The following is a 21,875-nucleotide window of genomic DNA, read 5'->3' on the forward strand; positions in this document are numbered from 1 at the left end:
TTATTAGACTGTTGCTTTATTGAAGTTTCTTTCAACAAAGACTAAGCAGAAAGACATGAGGAAACATATTTTTTCTTTTTGCCATTATTTTTGTCTATCGAAAGCTGCAATTTTTGCATGCTCTCGGTGTATTAAAACTCTTTTACAATATGATTAAACGATGAAAGGATATGTAAATTTGGATATTTACAGATTTTCAGGCCCATCACCCATGAAATTGCTGGTATATTAGTTGCAGTTCTTCATGCAACTTTGTCAAGATTATTTCATTCGGAAGTGACTATACAACCAAATTTTCAAACTTTTAAATTGCTGGTTTATTAGTTGCAGTTCTTCTTTATCAAAGAACTTGTCACTCACAAGTTGTTGTACAACCAATTTTTCAAACTTTTATGTCAGTTACTTAAGATTTTGAATCTTGAGTGTGGCGAATAGGGATCTTCTTTTGAATAATTGAAAAGTTAACTATTTTACAAAATCGTTTAATCATGTTCGTTATTTTAGATTACCATTCACGCTTTGATTATGAAAAGTGATTATTTTACTGACATAATGATATATAATTAGATGCACATATAAAATTACTTTACATTGTCCATATATCAAAATTATATTCATAATTTAATTATCCTCTTTGGAGTTCATTGAAACCGAACAATTCAGGCATTTGACAATGATTTTTTCTTTCTTTTTCCTTGTTGAGTTTGTTGAATTTTGATCACTTAATTTATTACACATGAAAAAGTATAAGGGGAAGGTTAGGCACTAGTCAAATTCAGATAATAATGGCTAATAGAAAAAATGAAACTGATAACCACATCTAGAATGCGACAGATTAGAACTACATACTATGTACTCTAATTAATGCAAGACAAAAAGTTCTGCAAATGAAGCAATGATTTGAGCCAGTATTATGTGAGAATATCTTATCACACTGCATTGCCAAAGTGGCATATATTTCACAAAGCATCACCCTCCATTATATTCCTACTTAGTTTAACAGAGTACCCTGTTTTGTAACATACATCTCTTGCAAGCAGCAACCTTAAGTAGATTATTTTCTGATTCTTAACTTCTAACATGTCAATTCAACTAAGCAAAAGTACCCTTCTTTTGTAATATACATCTCCAGAAACCAGTAACCTTGGAAAATATTTTCTCAACTGAGACTCTCCCTAGAGGAAGAAGAATGTAAGAACTCAATGCAATCTTGGACTGCTTTAGCACGATGCGAATCGGTGTTGTCTGATGATGGTCGTGGCCTAATCGAAGAAGAAGCAGATGAGGAAGAAGAAACCTTTCTTGAGGATCTCCTCCTCATAGAAGCAACTCTTATAACACTTGCAACCTTTGCTCCAAGCCTTAGTAGGAACCTCACAGGTGACAACCTTGGATCTTTGGGCAACCTCAAAGACCATGTTCCAGTGACCCTTTTCCTGTTTCTCTTGAGAAAGATGGTCTCTTTCTCATTGACATCAACACTACAGCACATTCTGGACATGTATCTGAAATTTCCAATTGCAGATAAAGCCAATTGGTAACAACTTTTTTGTAGAAAATAAACAGAGGAGAGGCAGAGAGGGAATAAGAAGCAAGAGGAGACAGTTGGAAAGGTTTTGAAAGTGGGCATAAATATATAGAAATCAAGATTTTAAGAAACGTGCTAATTAGCATAGTTTTATAACTACAATGCAACTAAAGTATATATATAGTAGGATCAAAGTTCTATTGGGGGGCTGTTATATATAGATAATATCAGATATATATGATCCTAAAGAAAATGATGCTCCAAGAACATTTAAGGACCTAGGTGGGGTTGTTTCTAGATGTGAGAGCAACCTGATTTGTAGAACAAGTAAGCTCCTTATACGTGCATGAGACATGTACACATGGGCTTGTATGTTAAATCAAAATAAAACCATTAATGCATGAGGCCTACCACCGTGAAGTGTTGTTGAGGAAAAGTATGAAAAGTTAGAAATATTGAGTGAAAAAGTGTAAAGATGAAGAAGGGAAATCAAAGATGAGAATTATTACCTACAACAACTCTAAGGGAGTATTTTTGGACTCTTAGACGTATACATAAATTAAAACGATTTTAAATTTCACTTTGCATCAAAGATAATTGATGAAATGAAATTTGTCTCATTTTAAAGAAATTGTTTCATTTTAGTAGAGAACTAATTAGATTTTGTCACCTTACATAAAATTTAAAATAAATTAAAACCAAACGTTGGAGTGATAAATTTGACATTTAGTTTTAAATCATCATTGATAACATGTAGTTCCACAAATATTGATATATCATTTATTAAAATAAAAAATAAAATTAAACTAAAATTAAATATTAAAGATACTATTATAAAACACTTAAGTGAATTATATTTTATAGAGAAAAAGATAAATACATCACTGGCTTTTTAATTCGAAGACAAATAAATTCTTAACTAATTGAAAATATAAAAACGTCTCAGATTTTTTAAATTACGAGATATTTAAGTTTCTGCGTTTAAAATATATAAGAATAAATCGGTCATCTGAAAAAATTTAGATGTCTCATATTTTAAAAAATAAAAGATATTTTTTAAATTTTTAATTCATTGAAGATTTATTTGTCTTTGAAATAAAAAATTAATTACTTATATATTATTTACTTTATTTTATATACGTGTCACATTAGACTGAATTATAATAACTAATATTTTTATCTAAAACTTCATTATGTTAATAGATGGAAATAATTGATCTAATTATACTTAAATATTTCGAAGATATGCAGTAATTTCTCTAAGAAATAGGTCAAAAGCTAGAGTGGTGTGGGGCCATGGAGGCTGATTTAGAAGAGACAAGAATAAGAGGGTTGAGGTTAACATGATAAATAGAGCATAGGGAAACCAAGAGACATTTTCCGATATGCGTTGCTTTTGAGGGGCCTCCACCTTCCCTGCCTTTTGCTAATTATCTGGTTTTTGCTTGACAGTTGATAATGATGAGTTAGGTTTAAATTTAACTCTATTTATTGCAAGCCTATCTCAGTTTTCATATTCACCCTTCAATTTGTTGACCTGATAAAGTAGACCTCAATTTCAATTAGATTAAGGTTCAGTTTGGATAAATAATTTAATTAATTTTTTTTAAAAAAATAATTTAAATAATAAATATTTATATTAAAAGTTATTTATAAATAAGTTATTTTATATTTAATTTTTTAGTTTTAAAAATATTTATTTTAAAAAAAATGTGATAAAAAAATTTTTATTATGAGAGAAGTCATTTTTTTTAATTTCTTTATAAATATTTAAATAATTTTTTAAAAAACTATAATTTAATTTTAAAAATTGTACCAGATATTAATACTATTATTTTTTATAAGTCAAAAATTCAAAAAAATAACTTTTGAAAATTTTCAAACGGCCCCTAAATCATTAACAAATTTTAAGCGGGAATAACAAAAAAATCTATAATACTGAGACAGAGACTGTGAGACTGAAATTCAGTATCATGTTTGTGGTTCAGAGACTGGTACTAAAATTTCTGTCTCTGTCTCCAAAATTTCAGTATTTCAGTACCTCCAAAACGTGAGGACACAGGAGACTACAATTTTTAGAGATGGGAACTGAAATTTTAATAACATTTTATACCTAAAATACCTTCATTTCAATTAGTTAATTCCAATTTTGTCCTTTATACAAATTAAATTAGAATTTCATTCTTATTTCAATTTCTATCTCTCACTTTGCACCAAACAGAATACTGAGAGATTTATTTCAATCTTTGTCTCTCAGTCTCAGTCTTTCCGTCTCTCTCTCTTCACCAAACGCTACCTAACAATATATAATGGCAATACATAAGTTTAGTGTCCAAAATTCTTTTTCAATTTTGCCCGTCCTAATAATCTATTTCACTATATATCAGTTATTCCATGTTAAAAAACTTCCACATATTCACGTTCTCTCTTATCTCATTAATTCATATTTACGGAACTTCTATAATTATCTCTTTCCTCTCTTCTATTTATCATCTCAGATTATTGTTACTGCATAATAAAAAAAAATTTTCTTTTCTTATTCATCTTTCTTTGCATCATTCTCACTTCACTTAAATATAACGTAAAACCTAATATAATTTGCTTTCAATTATTAAATAAAAGTATAAAACCATGCTTATATAGTTGTTTTGATTAAGTACAGTGACAACATATCAATGAAAAATTCATATAAAAAGTCGTCGACCAACTTGGCAAAACTATGCCATGTGACGAAAACAAAATATGAGATAAGAACAGAGACAACAACACCTGACCAAGAGGCGTGCCAGTTATGGAGACTGAGAAAAACAAATTGATACATCTGAATGTTCTAACTAATATGACAACCTCATTAAAAGATATCACAAATATATCCATCATTAGCGCTCACAAATAACAAACTGAATGGTGATAATATGGGTAGAAATCCTGTATATTTATTTAATTAATAATATATTTTTCTTAAATTTTGATTCAATAAACCTTCAATTATTATTCTAAATAATATTGTTATAGATATTATTATATTATATTAATGTACTTTAAATTCATAACAATATATAATGACAATAACAGGAAATTTGGTGTCCAAATTTAAGTTTCAATGTTGTTTTTAATGAGAAAGATTTATTATTAAAAAGAATTCTCCTATACAACCGTCAAATTACTTCAAATAATTTTTTTTATCCATTTTAAACAGCAACTCTATTAAAAATTTTCTATTTGATATAAATGATCGTTACAAATTTTTAAAGAACAAAATAGTTTAAATATGGCATTTTTTTTAAATAAATACACAGAATAATTTTTTTAAATTATTATTATTATTGTTACGTTAGGTAATCGGAGATTATTGGGTTGGACTCGCTGGGTTAGTCCAATCGTCTGAGGAAGAAGCCTTCGAGCGGGTTTGCGTCTTGGGGGCCTCCGTCCGACTTGTGAGTATGAACGAATGGGGGGTGGTACCTACAAAAACACTCCGATGCCTAAGTCAGCAAGAGTGTGAGCAGGTCTAGAGAGTATTAGGACTTAGAGATATCTGAGGGGTGTCAGTGTACTTATAGTGGTGAACCAATAACCACCGTTGAAGTAGTTCCACCTTTTAAGGTGGATAACCGTCCCTTTATCTTAGGGGAGTTGGATATGGCTCCTGGAAGTGGGTTGAGAGATTTTAGGGGCAGTTACCCATTTGAGTGAGTGTTTATCTGCCAGCTAACTCTCGTCCCCGACTTCTTTTAGAGCAAGACGTGGCTGGAACCGACTTCTTTAGGGAAAGGTCGGCGTGGGGTGAGGCTCAATCTTTTGGATTGGGCTTTCGTTTGGACCTGGGCCTTAGCGTTGACTCAGGGTATGAACAATTATCATATTATTTTAATATACTTTTGGTATCTACACAATATGTAAGGATAATTAGTGTCTAAATTTAAGTTTTAATATTACTCGTAAAAGAAGGTTTATGATTAAAAAATTCTTTCATAAATAAAAAATTTTTTACCCATTTTTTGACAGTAATCTCGTTAAAATTTTATATTAGATGTAAATTATTGTTACAGATTTTTTTATTTGGGTATATTTTTAAAAAATAAAAATAAAATAATTCAATAGGAATAATTTTTTAAAAAATAAATTTATACAGAATCATACTCTTCTAATATACCCTAGGTACTTTTATATATATATATATATATATATATATATATAATAATGTCAATTGGCATCTAAATTTAAGTTCCAATATTACCCTCAAGAAGAAAATTTTATTATTAAAAAATTTCTCCCGTATATTCGTTAATTACGTTGAATAAAAAGAAATTTCACACATTTTTCACACCAACCTTATTAAGAATTTTCTATTGTTCATGCGGATTTTTTTTATTATGGATATACTTTTAAAAGAATAAAAATAAAACAGTTTAACAAGACAATATTTTTTTAAAAAAATTTACACAGAATAATTTTTGTACAAATATTTCAGAATTTATTTTACATATAATATTCATTCATCTCATGGAATACCTTATAAAAATTATATTTAAATAATTTTTTTATCTTATAACCATTTTATATTTTGGGATTCAAAATTTTGTATTTTTATTTTTATTCAAGGTTTATTTTTATGTTTTATTTTAGTTGTATTAATAAAAAAGTATTGACATTAGTTTTAATGTTTAACTTTTAAGATAAATAAAAAGATGAGACTTTTTTCATAAATTAAATGATTAAAAAATTATTTATTATAAAAGAAGTTAAATCTATTTCTTGACTATAGAAATATATATAATTTACTCTTGAATGTAATCAAAATAAATATATATTTATTTAATTTTTTAAATTTTATATTAATTATTAAAATCATGATATAATGGATGTATTCATACGAAAAATAAAAATGACTTCATAACTATTTTTTTGTTGGAAAGAAACATGACTCAATAATTATAAAGTCTAATTTAAACAACTATAAATAAGTAACATAAGTAATAAAAAACGGACATAAAATTTAATATTTTTGTTATTTGGTACATAAAATTTAATATTATCCTTTTCTATAGCCATTTATTTTTTTAATTTTTATCCTTATTTTTGTGTTTTATTTTAATTTTAGTAAACCAAAAAATACTAATGTCATCTAACTTTAATTTTTAACTTTTATTATAAATAAAAATATGTGACTTTGTATGCATATTTGTATGCATATTAGATAATAAAAAAAGTTCATAATAAAAGAAAAGTTAAAAACTGATTTTAATAAAAAAAACTGTTAATACGTACTCAATTCTTTTATCTTTGTTTTAAATTAAATAATATTAAAAATAAATAAATAAACTTATATAATATTTATAAATAATTATTTTATAATATTTTTATCTTAATTTTATTACACATAATAACATTATAAAGCTTGTTAATAATGCTCTTATTGAGAGTCGAACTCAAGACCTCCCGCTTACTAAACGGGTGTTCTAACCAACTGAGCTACAAGAGCTACTTGATAATATTGATAGTTTGATGAATCAGAAGGGATTAAGAGAGGGAGAAAAATAAATTATTCTTATTGTTAAAAAAAATGAAAACCCTCCTTAATATCTGTTGAGTTATTATACTTTATATAATATGTACTCCTTATGTACTCCCACTAAAAAAATATAACAAATAAATCTACATCTATTATTAATAAAAAAAAATCTAGTTCTGAACTCAATGGAGCATATTCGAGGGGTGAGTAAAGTAAACTAAAACCATGAAATCAAGATAAAGAATCCACCAATTGTACCAAAGAATCCACCAAGAAAAACCCTGATTGTCACTAACCTTTGGCGAGCGGGACGACCATGGCAGCGAGTAGGGCTGGGCAAAAAAATCAAAATCTTGGATTTTAAACTCAATCCAAACCAAACCATTTTAAAAAAACCAATTTTTTTTTTAAAAAAAAATTCAAACCAGATTGCATCAATTTTATCATTTTATGGTTTGGTTTTTTAATCCAAATCATTTAACCAACTTAAATACAGATCCGGATCCAAATCTGAATTAGGATCCAAATTTGGAAAAACCCTAATTCGGTGAACCAATTCACAGTTCACACTACGCACAAATCAACGGTGGCGTCGCGCTTCTCCTTCAACTATGGCGTTGCGCTTCTCCTTCAACTGTGGCATCTTCTCCTTAGCGCTTCTCATTCGGTCTTCTCCTTTCTCGTTTGCCGTTGTCATTCTTTGGTTTCACCGTCTCCGTCTCATCGAGTTGTTGTCACAGGTGTGGGCTTTCCATTCGCCTCTGCTCGTGCTTCTTGCCACTAGGTCACAGCGTTAGTACCATTACCTCTACTCGTTCTTCTTCTAGAAGAATTTCAAGTTGTCGTGTCTGATTTTGCAATTGATTGCATTGCAGATTTTGTTTTTCCACCCAGGAGCACAACAAAGTTCGTGAAACTGAACCAAAACAAGCAGTTCCAGCACAAGCAGTAACCCTGTTCTAGTTCTTTGCTTCTAGGTTTTTGTCAATTTCCTTTTTATTTTTATTAAATTTGATTAATTTTGGTTAATTGTTAGGATGATTTTTTTTTAGATTATTAGGTTTACGATGGAATTGCTGTTTTGATGAGAAACTGAGCCGAGATGGTTTGAACATTGTTTAGGATGAGGCCGCATGCGGTGTACAGAGGGGGTTTGGTGGTGACGGATTGTAGCAGCCACAAGGTTGTGTGTAGGGTGGATGGTTGCGGTGTTCTTGGTAAATTGGATTTTTAAAAACTAGTTTTAAAATTAGATTTTTGGTCGAAGAAACTGATTTTAAAACTGAATTTTATTAAAAAAAAAATCGGATTTTAGATTTGGATTAAGTAAAACTGGATTTAAAATCGGTTTGTAAGTAAAACTTGTTGTGATAGGAATGGGACGTGATGCCCATTTCCTATATAAAGTTTACATTCTCAAAAGAGAATGAAATAAATGAAGGTTGACAATATCCCTTCCATAAGCTTATAAATAGGAGGTGAACCTCCGTGAATGTAACAGAACAAAAAATACCATTCTCCCTTTCTTTTCATACACAAGCAAATAATAATAAATCAATCATCTTTTATGCTGTAATCAAATACTCTTCTCTTTATATTTCTACTACAATTCTTTCTCTTCTTTTATTTTATAAGTATTTTAAATTCTATTTTCTATTACTCTTTACATATAATATTAATAGCAATATTAATCATCTTTATTATATTGAGATTGTAACAATAAACAAATGCGATTCTCTCTCTCTTTATTTTTAATACTTCTTTCTATCTTTGTATATATATACACAATACAACATATAATTTTATTATATATATATAAATTATTATTGAGCTAATTATTTTAATACTAGAGTCTTATATTTATACAACTTTATTTTATATATATCTTTTATTTTACAACACGTTATCAGCACGAGACTCTGATCAAATTTTTAGGAAGACTCAGGTAACAAATTTTCATTATGTCGAAGCTCTCTCATCTTGAATTCAATGCTCTTGATATATCTGGAAACAATTATTTATCATGGATACTAGATACTGAAATCCATCTTAATTCAATGGATCTTGGAGATACCATTAAGGCTGAAAATAATGCATCCCAGAAGGATAAAACTAAAGCCATGATTTTTCTCCGTCGTCATCTTGATGAAGGATTGAAAAATGAATATCTTACATTAAAAGATCCTGCAGATCTTTGGAAAGACCTTGAAGAAAGGTATAATCATCAGAAAATGGTGATACTTCCTCAGGCCCGATATGAATGGACGCATTTGCGTTTACAAGATTTTAAATCTATAAATGAATATAATTCTGCAATGTTTCGAATCACCTCACGAATGAAATTGTGTGGGGAAAAAATAACTGATCATGATATGTTGGAGAAAACTTTCTCAACCTTCCATGCCTCGAATGTGCTCCTGCAGCAGCAGTATCGAGAGAAAGGGTTTAAAAAATATTCTGAGTTAATTTCTTGCCTTCTTGTTGCCGAACGCAACAATGAGTTGTTATTGAAAAATCATGAAGCACGCCCAGCTGGCGCCGCCCCATTTCCTGAAGTAAATGCGGCAAATCATTACCCCAGAAGAGGTAAATGGCAAGCTTTTAATAACAAGAAAAATTATGAAAGGAAAAAGAATTATGTTCAAAAGAGAGGATCTCACCAAAAGTGGGACAAAGAAAGGAATATCGGGCAGAATAAATCAACCGAGGAGAAGTGTTTCCGCTGTGGTGGAAAGGGCCATTGGTCACGTACCTGTCGTACCCCAAAGCACCTAGTCGATCTTTACCAGGCATCTTTGAAAAAGAACGACAAAGGAAAGGAAACAAATTTTGTTTCAAATGATGCTGAGAACTCCACCACTCATTATGATGTATCTGATTTCTTTGAGGACCCTGAAGGAAATATTGGTCATTTGATCAATGATAGAATAGTTTAATATGTGGGATTGTGAAGTATATATGTAAATAAATAATGTAAAGAACTTATTGTTAAGTTTTATTTTCTATGTATTTAAGTTTCAAATGTGATGTACATAAATAATGAAATATTAATATGAATTTTAAAATTATTAAATGTGTCAAATTTTAAAATAAAATTTTAATATATGACATTATTTTATGTACAGTGTTTCTTAGAAAAATAATTCTGATCAAGTATTCAATTTAACTGTGCATACTACTCATTTTATTATTATTTGTTTTTGAAGAATGGCAAGGATATGTAATGAAGATGTATACCTTGCGGATAGTGCAAGTTCACACACTATTCTCAAAAGTGATATATATTTTACCCATCTTGTGCCAAAAGAGGAATATGTTAACACTATTATTGGCTTAGGCTATGTGATAGAAGGCTCCGGAAGAGCTATAATTTTGTTTCCTAGAGGAACAAAATTTATAATAAATAATGCACTGTTGTCTACCAAGTCTCGAAGAAACTTGTTGAGCTTTAAAGATATTCGACGAAATGGATATCATATTGAGACTATGAATGAGGGAAATCATGAATATTTATATATCACAACTCATGATTCAAATAAGAAAGTTATATTAGAAAAATTACCCTCTCTTTCATCTGGGTTGTATTATACTAAGATTAGTGCAATTGAATCACATGCCACTGTAAACCAGAAGCTTACTAGCCCAAATGAATTCATAACTTGGCACGACCGTTTGGGTCATCCGGGAGCAACCATGATGAGAAGAATTATTGAAAACTCTCATGGACATTCACTAAAGAACCAGAAGATTCTTAAAACTAGTGAATTTTGTTGTGCTGCATGTTCTCGAGGGAAGTTAATTTTAAGGCCATCACCAGTAAAGATTGGATTTGAGTCCCCTGAATTCCTAGAAAGAATTCAAGGTGATATATATGTGGACCTATTCATCCACCATGTGGATCTTTTAGATATTTTATGGTCCTGATAGACGCATCTTCGAGATGGTCACATGTGTGCTTATTATCTTCTCGCAACCTGGCGTTTGCGAGATTACTTGCTCAAATTATTCGATTAAAAGCACAATTTTTAGAAAATCCAATTAAAGCAATTCGTCTTGATAATGCTGGTGAATTTACTTCCCAAGCTTTTGATGCTTATTGTATGGCTAATGGAATAAGTGTTGAACATCCAGTAGCTTATGTTCACACACAAAATGGGTTAGCAGAATCACTTATTAAGCGCCTCCAATTAATTGCTAGACCCTTGCTTATGAGAATAAATCTCCCAACCTCGGTTTGGGGGCATGCTATTTTACATGCCGCAGCACTTATTCGTTTGAGGCCAACGAGTTATCATCAATTCTCTCCTATACAATTAGCTTTTGGCCAGCAGCCAAATGTTTCCCATTTAAGAATATTTGGGTGTGCGATATATGTTGCCATTGCACCACCTAATCGCACCAAAATGGGACCCCAAAGAAAATTGGGGATATATGTTGGATATGATTCTCCCTCTATAGTGAGGTATCTTGAGATACAAACTGGTGATGTGTTTAAAGCCCGGTTTGCGGATTGTCATTTTGATGAATCAAAATTTCCAACATTAGGGGGAGAGAATAAGCTTCCTGAAAAGGAACTTAATTGGAATGCATCATCGTTGATGCATTTAGATCCTCGATCAGGGCAATGTGAACTAGAAGTTCAAAAGATTATACAGTTGCAAAGAATAGCAAATGAATTGCCTGATGCATTTTCCGATACAAAGAGGATAACCAAATCTTACATACCAGCGAAAAATGCCTCAATTCGAATTTACGTCCCAGTAGGACAAGTAGCCACTGAAGCAAATTCACGCCAGAAGCGTGGCAGGGCAGAAAATGCCCCAATTCGAATTGATGTCCCAGTAGGGCAAATAGCCACGGAAGCAAATACATGCCAGAAGCGTGGCAGGCATGTCGGTTCCAAAGACAAAAATCCTCGAAAGAGAAAAGAGGTAAATAATATTCCTGTTGAAAAAGACATAGTAAAGACACCTGCAGTTGTCCAAAATTCTGATATAACGCCAGAAGACGTCAGGTACCTGAAAATTGTGAAAATGACGAGATCTCGATAAATTATGTCTTTACAGGAGAGAAGTGGGACCAAAATAAGACAATTGTCAATGAAATATTTGCATATAATGTGGCATTAAATATCATGCATGAAAGTAAGGATATTGAGCTAAGATCAGTTGAAGAATGTCGACAAAGAAATGATTGGCCAAAATGGGAAGCAGCCATGAAGGCTGAATTAGACTCACTTGCAAAACGTGAAGTCTTTGGACCTGTAGTCCGTACACCTGAAGATGTAAAACCTGTTGGATATAAGTGGGTATTTGTGAGAAAACGAAATGAGAAAAATGAAGTTGTGCGCTATAAAGCCCGACTTGTGGCACAAGGTTTTTCACAAAGGCCCGGTATAGATTATGAAGAAACGTATTCCCCTGTAGTGGATGCGATAACATTGCGTTATTTGGTCAGTTTATCTGCATATCATAAACTGCATATGCATTTAATGGATGTGGTAACAGCCTACTTATACGGCTCATTAGATCGAGATATCTATATGAAAGTCCCTGAAGGACTAAAGATATCTAAACCATCCAATGAATATTCGCAAGGGTTATACTCAGTCAAATTGCAAAGATCTTTATATGGTCTAAAGCAATCTGGACGAATGTGGTATAATCGTCTTACTGAGTATCTGGCCAAAAACGGATTCAAGAATGATGATATCTGTCCATGTGTTTTTATAAAGAAATCTGCATCTAGATTCGTTATAATTGCTGTGTACGTTGATGATTTAAATATCATTGGGACTCCTGAAGAGATTCCAACAATTATAAAAATTCTAAAAGAAGAGTTTGAGATGAAAGATCTTGGAAAGACTAAGTTTTGTCTCGGCCTGCAGATCGAGCATATAAAAGGTGGGATCTTTATTCATCAAACAACATACACAGAAAAGATCTTGAAAAGATTTTATATGGATAAGTCACATCCATTAAATACCCCAATGATCGTAAGATCTTTGGATGTGAAAAAGGATCAATTCCGCCCTAAAGAAGAAAATGAAGATATCCTTGGTCCTGAAGTACCATGTCTTAGTGCCATTGGAGTGCTAATGTATCTTGCTAATAATACGCGACCTGACATATCATTCGCGGTAAATTTACTAGCAAGGTATAGTTCCTCTCCAACCAGAAGACATTGGAGTGGAATCAAACAAATTTTTTGATATCTTCATGGAATGGTTGATATGGGATTGTTTTATCCCTATGGATCCAAGTTACAACTAGTTGGCTATGCAGATGCTGGATACTTGTCTGATCCACATAAAGGGAGATCTCAAACAGGATATCTGTTTACATATGGTGGAATAGCTATATCATGGAGGTCCACGAAACAGACGATAGCAGCAACCTCCTCTAATCATGCTGAAATACTGGCGATTCATGAAGCTAGTCGCGAGTGTTTTTGGCTGAGAAGTCTAATTCAATATATTCTGTCATCATGTGGACTAATTGATCATAAGATAGCTCCAACTGTCCTGTTTGAAGATAATACGGCATGCATTGCTCAACTTAAGGGTGGATACATCAAAGGTGATAGAACAAAGCATATTTCTCCCAAATTCTTCTTCACTCATGATCTTCAAAATCAAAGGACAATTGATGTCCAACAGATCCGTTCAAGTGACATTCTGGCAGATTTATTTACAAAGTCACTCCCAAAATCCTCCTTTGAAAGATCGGTACATGAGATTGGGATGCGCCGATTTCGAGACGTTAAATGATGTCGGCAAGAGGGGGAGACTGTACTCTTTTTTCCTTGGTCAGGTTTTTTCCCATTGGGTTTTTCTTGACAAGGCTTTTAATGAGGCAGTCCCCATCACAAAGGATATTGTACTCTTTTTCCTTCACTAAGGTTTTTCCCACAGGGTTTTCTTTAGTAAGGTTTTAATGAGGCAATAATCCTAAATGGTCATCCAAGGAGGAGTGTTGTGATAGGAATGGGACGTGGATGCCCATTTCCTATATAAAGTTTACATTCTCAAAAGAGAATGAAATAAATGAAGGTTGACAATATGCCTTCCATAAGCTTATAAATAGGAGGTGAACCTCCGTGAATGTAACAGAACAAAAAATACCATTCTCCCTTTCTTTTCATACACAAGCAAATAATAATAAATCAATCCTCTTTTATGTTGCAATCAAATACTCTTCTCCCTATATTTCTACTACAATTCTTTCTCTTCTTTTATTTTATAAGTATTTTAAATTCTATTTTCTATTACTCTTTACATATAATATTAATAGCAATATTAATCATCTTTATTATATTGAGATTGTAACAATAAACAAATGCGATTCTCTCTCTCTTTATTTTTAATACTTCTTTCTATCTTTGTATATATATACACAATACAACATATAATTTTATTATATATATATATAAATTATTATTGAGCTAATTATTTTAATACTAGAGTCTTCTATTTAACAACTTTATTTTATATATATCTTTTATTTTACAACAAAACTGGATTTAAATTCTAAAACCGATTTAAAATTGGTTTTTATTTTTTCAAACCGGTTTAGAACCAGTTTCTCTCTTCAATTCAGTTATGGTTTGATTTTATAAACCATAAAACTAGTTCTGAAGTGGATCCAATTTGGATTTATAAAAATCCAAACCATGCCCACCCCTAGCGGCGAGGGAAGCTGAGGAGGCGCCAACAATTGTCGCCGCTAGCAACTCGAACTTGGCGAAGAGGGAAATTTTAAAATAAATGGGAAAAATATGATGGTTCAAGTAGGAAGGCCCACCGTCAGGAGTAGGAAGTGTTCATCGAGGCCCAACCAACCATTGCACTGGTTCCACTACCTTCATGCCCCCACTTGAACTGCAACTCAGTGCTATACAAATAGGCAAGCAACATATCTTGTAATTAATAAACAAAAGAAGAGAATATAAAAATTGTCTACATGAAAAAATCTTTGTAATTCATCATATATATCTTTATTAATAATTTTTTTTATTATTGAAAAACGGTCAGATTTATTGACTATAAAAATAAGTAAATAACTATATAAACGCTTTAAGATTATTCAATTAAATTGATTCCTTAATATAGTAGGGACAAATTCAATTAATTCAATTAATTATAGATTTGATAAAATAATTTAAAAATTAAAAAAATATATTTAAAAATAAATATAAAAATTGTATAAGTTATTTAACTTTTAAGGCATTCAAAAATTATAAATTTAAATTAAATAAGATATTAAAAAATTTATTATGTTGTTATTATGTGTAATAAAATTAAGATAAATATTTATAAAGTAATTATTTTTAAATATTATAAAGTTTATTTATTTATTTTCTTAACAGTATTTAATTTAAAGCAAAGATAAAAATTTATATTCAAAGTATTTTTTTTTTTATCTTTATTCATAATTCTAATAGATAAAAAAATATTTTATTTTTTAATTTTATCTATAATCTATATCTATATCTATAATCTATAATATCTATAACAATATATAATGCTAAAACTCATTTTGGTATCCAAATTTATTTTCTATTTTTATCCTTCCTAACAACATACTCTTAGTTACAACATTTTCACTCCTTCATTTTCATTTACGTTCGCGTTCATGTCAATGTAACTTCTATAATTATTTCACTAATAGGATACCAGTTTCTCTCGTTAATTTCTCTCACTTCATGTTACTACTGCATAATACTCCACTACTTCATCTTCATCTATAATAACTAATAAGATACCAGTTTCTCTTCTTAATCTCTCTCACTTCACATTACTGGTTACTCCATAATAGAAAAGTTTTCCTTCATTTCTCATCCATCTTCTCCTACATCCTTCTCACTTCTCCTACATACCAATGAAAGATTCACATGGAAGTGGTCCACGAACTTGGCAAGATTATGCCAAACAACAAAGACAAAATATGAGCGAAAAACAGAGGCAAACATGACAAGACCACAAGATATCACAAATACACCCGCTCATCAATATTCTTTATCAGGTACTCTAAGTTATACTTCCCATTAATAAATTTATGTTGTTAGTTTATCATTTAAGGTGAATTATTTTTTATGATATATCTATGTTACTGTACTTAGTACCAATTATTTATAATTTATCTCTTGAGTGTACCCTTAAATTATCAAATTACATTATTTTCATCCTAATAATAATTTTTTTACATATACAAATACTCATAACAGTGGAGCTGGTTCAAGTAATATATTAAATGGTCCAAATATGGATAAGAATCCTGTATATTTATATTTATTTAATTAATAATAATTTATTTTTTTAATTTTAATTTAATAAATCTTTTATTATTGGCCTAAATAATATTATTATAGATATTATTATATTGTCTTAATATACTTTACATAACTATAATCTCAATTATTGGATAATTTAATAATTTTTAATATAATATTATATATATATAGAATTTTTATAACTGTATTATTATAAGAAAAATATATATGTTCAATGTTTACTAATATATTTGTTCAATGAGAGATATGTATATATAGAGACTAATAGTAAGAGAAATAATAGTGTGTGATACAATGAAGGAATATAATAAAAGTATAAATTAATAATTTAAAAAAAGTAATAAAATTAAAGATAATTTACTAAATTGAATATAAAATTTAGAATTATTCATGAAGATAAAGAATGCTTTGAATATAATGTTTTATATTTGCTTCCTAACTCAAATGACATAGTCTCTCTATCCTCATACAGAAGTTTCGGATTCGAGTCTCAATCCTAATAGTTGAAAAATAAATAAATAAATTTATATAATGTTTATGAATAATTACTTTATAAATATTTATTTTAATTTTTTATACATAATAATGATATAATAAATTTTTTAATATTTTATTTAATTTAAATTTATAAATTTTATATGTTTTAAAATTTAAATAACTTATAAATTTTTATATTTATTTTTAAATATTATTTATTTTAAAATTTTAAATTATTTTATTAAATTTATAATTTTAAAAATAAAAATTAATCTCTTAAAAACATTAGAAAAGCAGATGAATCATGTCCGTTGAGCCGTAACGTGTGTTATTAATTATCTATTATCTACTTATAACTTATCATTACCTGGCACTAAAATAATGAAACTAAGATTTTGATTATTTGATGCACAATTAACTCGTGCATAACTAATGCCTACAAATTATATATATTCTCTCTTTAAATATCTATATGTAGTTGTAGTTGTATGTTTAGTCACATAATGGAACCAGAGAATACCGAGGAAAAAAAAAGTAAAAATGTTGCTGCCCAGGATCGAACTGGAGACCTTCAGTGTGTAAGACTGACGTGATAACCACTACACCACAGCAACCAGATGATGATTTTCCTTCCCAACGTTTTTAATTTATAAATTTTTTCTTTTACATAATTTAATTTTTGAGAGTTGCAGTGTCGTCGTCTTCGTTTTCACTCTTACAGTTTATTGTTCACCCATCCCAGTGGGAAAAAGAAAAAAGTCTAGTCATGGCGTTGAAGCTTGTTAGCAGAGTGGTGGCGCAAATTGCGAACACGAGAAGCAGATCATACTACACGAGCAGGACGAAGAAGCTAAGCCTTTACTCCAAGATTAGCCCACTTGGAAACCCTACCACAAGCATGGAACCTGAGCTCGACGATTGGGTCTACAAGGGTAACAAGGTTCGAGTTGGAGAGCTTCAGCGCATCGTTCGCGACCTTCGCAAGCGCAGGAGGTTCGCCCAGGCACTCGAGGTTCCCCCCAAAAAATGTGCCCTTTTTAAATTGTCTCCTTGTTCTAAATTTAGGGTTCAAGCTTTTATGGAAAGGGGAAATTGGAAATAAAACAAAGTTGAAGCCTTTGGTGATGGAATGTGTGATGCATGGAATGATTTTGGTTGATCGTGTCTTAGATCAGGATAATTATGATTTTAAAACAAATTAGTTCAGTTGAAATAATCCACAATTAGGTGAAGAAACAATGTGATTGGCTGAGGCTATCAGTTCGGAAATGGTGATTCTTAAGCTTCAAAGTAAGATAGTTATTATTGGATAAGTTGTGAATTATCAACTGCTATATTTGTTAAAATATGATTTGAAGCTGATTCAGAATAATATGTATGTCAGACTGAGAAGCTTTGTTTGCTATAAGTTGTGATGTGAGGACTGTTTGGGCTCTTAGAAAGTTGAAATACTCAATTGTTTCATTGTATGTGTGTCTTAAGTTTTTGATGCTCAATGGTTGCAGGTATCTGAGTGGATGAATAAGAATGGTGTGTGCATATTTTCTCCAGTTGAACATGCAGTGCATTTGGATTTGGTTGGCAAGGTTCATGGATTTCAGTCTGCTGAATGCTATTTTGACAGCTTGAAGGACCAAGATAAAATTGATAAGACATATGGTGCTCTCTTGAATTGCTATGTTCGCCAGCGCCAAATTGAGAAGGCTCTCTCCCATTTCCAGAAAATGAAGAAGCTGGGGTTCGCTTCGACGCCTCTAACCTACAACGATATTATGTGTTTGTATACAAATATTGGACAGCATGAGAAGGTCCCCGATGTGTTAACTGAGATGAAAGAAAACGGGATTTTACCTGACAACTTCAGCTACAGAATATGTATAAATTCTTATGGCGTGAGGTCTGATGTCACTGAAATGGAGAGAATATTGAAAGAGATGGAGAGTCAACCGCAAATTTTGATGGAGTGGAACACTTATTCTGTTGTGGCTAATTTCTATATAAAAGCAGGGTTCGTGGGTAAGGCAGTTGATGCTTTAAGGAAATCAGAGGAGAGGCTAGATAACAAAGATGGTATTGGTTACAATCATCTCATCTCTCTTTATGCACAACTGGGCAACAAGAATGAGGTCCTAAGAGTATGGGAGTTGGAGAAAAGTTCTTGCAAAAGATGCTTAAACAGGGATTTTACAACCATGTTAGAATCTCTGGTGAAGCTCGGTGAGCTGGACGAAGCAGAGAAAATACTGAAGGAATGGGAATCCTCTGGCAACTGTTACGATTTTTCAGTCCCAAACACTATAATCATTGGGTACGCAGAGAAGGGTTTGTATGAGAAAGCTGAAGCCATGCTGGAAGATTTACAGAACACCGGAAAGGTGACGACTCCGAACAGTTGGACTGTGGTGGCAGGTGGATACCTGCATACGGGTGAGATGGGGAAAGCTTTGAGGTGCCTTAAAACAGGTCTGTCTTTGTATGTTGACAAGAAAGGATGGAAGCCAAACCCCAAGGTGATCTCTGGTGTATTGAGATGGATTGGTGACAATGGAACTGTCACAGACGCAGAAAATTTAGTGAGTTCATTAATAAATGTTGTCCCAGTAAATAGACAAATGTACCATGCCCTAATCAAGACTTACATTAGAGAGGGTAAAGAAGTGGATGAACTTTTGGACCGCATGAAAAAAGACAACATTGATGAAAACGAAGAAACTAGGGAAATTGTTCAAATGAGGAAGCTGTAGTTTAGACTTTCAAGTCATATTATTATTCTTTGGTTGTATCATCGTTCATATCAGCATTCAGTTTCTAAATGATTGAGGTCTATATACATTACAGATTTACAGTAGAATTGATTCAAAACGTAATATTACATTTATTTGCTTAAAACCGAGGTGCAACTGTCCAAGCACTATTAGTTCTTAATCCCATGGTCTCCACATTCAGTTTTGCCAGATGCAGTTGAAATGCCCGCGATTGACGATAACTTCTTAAGTCCAGTTCCTACTCTGTTTAATGAATATACTTAGCAGATAAAGCCATGTCAAGCGGAAAAGAATTTATCATTGTCACTAGTGAAATAGGTTTGTTGTATCATTCTTTCACTTGCATGTTTTTTTCACATATGGTGCAGTATGGCAGATAAGGTAAACAACTTTTGTTCTTTTGTTCTTAGATGTTATATAATTGTTTACCAATGTTTCGTGATTTCGTCTATCCAAACAATTCATTATTTTTCTCTACAAGGTAACTTTTGTCTATTACATAGGCAAGTAATCGAAACTAACGTGATCTTTTGATAGTAACCAACCCTTGCTTTCTTTTTCCTCGCCAAAACTAGTGATGCCATTGGAATATGAATGTAAAAATTTTACCATCAAAGAATCAGGTATATTAACTATTAAAGATAGTGACTCCACACCAAAAGCACCACCTTTCTTCTTTTTTTACACGATTCTAAAAAGAGAAAAAAGACCAAACAAAACATTAAAACATGTAGACGACACAGAATTTGCTTTACAGAAACAAACAACGAACTTAACAGAATTTGCACTAGTCGTCTACACTGCCAAATCTCATCAGTTCGACTCGCCGAACACCCTCACGATCTTCTCGGTGGGCACCAAAGGAAGGTAAGCAGACACCTTGTAACCCTTCTTGGCGGAGACGGTCACCGCCTCGTTGTACTTGGCAGTGTAGTATGCCGCCTTGGGAAGCACGGCGCCGGCAACAATAGGGAACAATGGCAGCTGCTTCAGCTTGCGCCATGCCGACACGGCGCACTCCTCCGCCTTTGGCTCATATTTGTCGTACACCGACTTGGCGAATCCTGAGGCAGCGTCCACCACACCCGTGCGGCGGACACTGGAGACGACAGAGCAGGCCTGGTTTGAGGCCACCTTGACGTTGGTTGGAACGTGGCGATCGATCTCAGCTACGGACTCCTCAACCTATAAAAGTTAAAATCAATCAATTAATTATTGAAATTGAATTGAATTTTAACCTAACCTAAATATCAGAATACAGTAACAGAATGAGTGATTAAATAACCGCTTCCATTTCTGGGATCTTCATTACCTTGCGGTCTACGTAGTGGAGGAACTCGGTAGGGACGAGGTGGAATTTGTCGTAGACGGGAGCGACGACAGTCTTGACGGCCTCCTCGACGGTCTCAACGCCGGATTTGAGGGGGCCGGAGCGTTCCTTGGCGTAGGAATAGAGGATCGCGGCGCGCATCACAGCTTGAATCGTGGCGAATTGCACGAATTCAAGGTACTTGAGCTCTTGTTGTTGAGCTTCAACAACAGCTTTCTCATTCTCGACCTGCAAAATTTTCGGATCAAATTGAATAATTGAGAGATTATAGGGGAGATTTTGGAACCCTAGAAGAGGAACGAAACCTTACCTTGGGAGCTTGGGTGTCCATGAGTGCGGTGATGAAGGATTTGGGAATAAGAAAGTTTGGAGAATCAAACGGTGTTTGGTTGGTGTGAGGTAAGAATTGAGAAGGGAAATTGGGAATTTATATGGGGCAGAGGGAAGCGGTTACGGTCAGAAAACGATGATCAAAGCGCGTTAGTAGGCAAAACCTGCTTTTTCTTCACCGATAAGTTTGTGTTCTTTTTAGACAAAACCTGTGGCTGCAAGTAAACGCTATTTCTCATGAACACACAATTTTCTATTTTCTAATCTGATTTTGCCGCATAACGCTATTCTTCTTAAATCTTAATACCATCCCTATTTCTTCGAGTTTGACCTCCTTTTCACTTACATGTCACAGTATTTGTCCTGCTTAATTTTAACAAATTTACCATAACCATCCATTTGAAAGTTGAGCTACACATTCTTATGCAAAAGTTCTGCCATTATGCGGCAGTCTTTGTTTTTGGTTATACTAGATTAGTAGGTTATCTTAACTCTCAATGAAATCATATTTGGAAGGTGGATGGGTCGTTTATTAAAATCCGCCCATCATACAAATTATATACCCACCATAATATTTCTAACTTAAAAACCTTGATATTTCATTCTTCTAAGTATTAACATTTGCATTATACTTTTCAC

At 32.0% G+C, this 21,875-nt stretch overlaps 2 protein-coding genes and 2 non-coding genes across 5 annotated transcripts; 1 reads left to right on the forward strand and 3 right to left on the reverse strand.

Annotated features, from left to right (window-relative positions):
- Nucleotides 1-6,939: 6,939 nt before the first annotated feature.
- On the reverse strand, nt 6,940-7,013 carry TRNAT-AGU (transfer RNA threonine (anticodon AGU)). The gene has a single exon. It is a non-coding gene; the product is annotated as a tRNA-Thr (tRNA).
- Nucleotides 7,014-17,352: 10,339 nt separating this feature from the next.
- On the reverse strand, nt 17,353-17,425 carry TRNAV-UAC (transfer RNA valine (anticodon UAC)). The gene has a single exon. It is a non-coding gene; the product is annotated as a tRNA-Val (tRNA).
- A 72-nt stretch (nt 17,426-17,497) lies between these two features.
- Nucleotides 17,498-19,700, forward strand: LOC112783665 (pentatricopeptide repeat-containing protein At4g21705, mitochondrial). 2 transcript variants are annotated; one of them, XM_025826701.3, is made up of 2 exons: nt 17,498-17,823; nt 18,317-19,700. In XM_025826701.3, exons 1-2 carry the CDS (start codon nt 17,578-17,580, stop codon nt 19,553-19,555), a joined length of 1,485 nt encoding a protein of 494 aa, XP_025682486.1. In that variant the 5' UTR covers nt 17,498-17,577; the 3' UTR covers nt 19,556-19,700. The 2 variants fall into 2 exon arrangements, with proteins under 2 accessions (XP_025682486.1, XP_025682487.1); XM_025826702.2 differs by having other exon boundaries at nt 17,508-18,101.
- A 479-nt stretch (nt 19,701-20,179) lies between these two features.
- LOC112783666 (stress-related protein) lies at nt 20,180-21,809 on the reverse strand. Its single transcript, XM_025826703.2, has 3 exons — nt 21,217-21,809; nt 20,889-21,134; nt 20,180-20,761 (listed from the first exon to the last, which is right to left on the reverse strand). Exons 1-3 carry the CDS (start codon nt 21,235-21,237, stop codon nt 20,390-20,392), a joined length of 639 nt encoding a protein of 212 aa, XP_025682488.1. The 5' UTR covers nt 21,238-21,809; the 3' UTR covers nt 20,180-20,389.
- Nucleotides 21,810-21,875: the final 66 nt, after the last annotated feature.

The sequence above is a fragment of the Arachis hypogaea genome, chromosome 20 (genome assembly GCF_003086295.3).
Source record: "Arachis hypogaea cultivar Tifrunner chromosome 20, arahy.Tifrunner.gnm2.J5K5, whole genome shotgun sequence".
Lineage (NCBI taxonomy): Eukaryota > Viridiplantae > Streptophyta > Magnoliopsida > Fabales > Fabaceae > Arachis > Arachis hypogaea.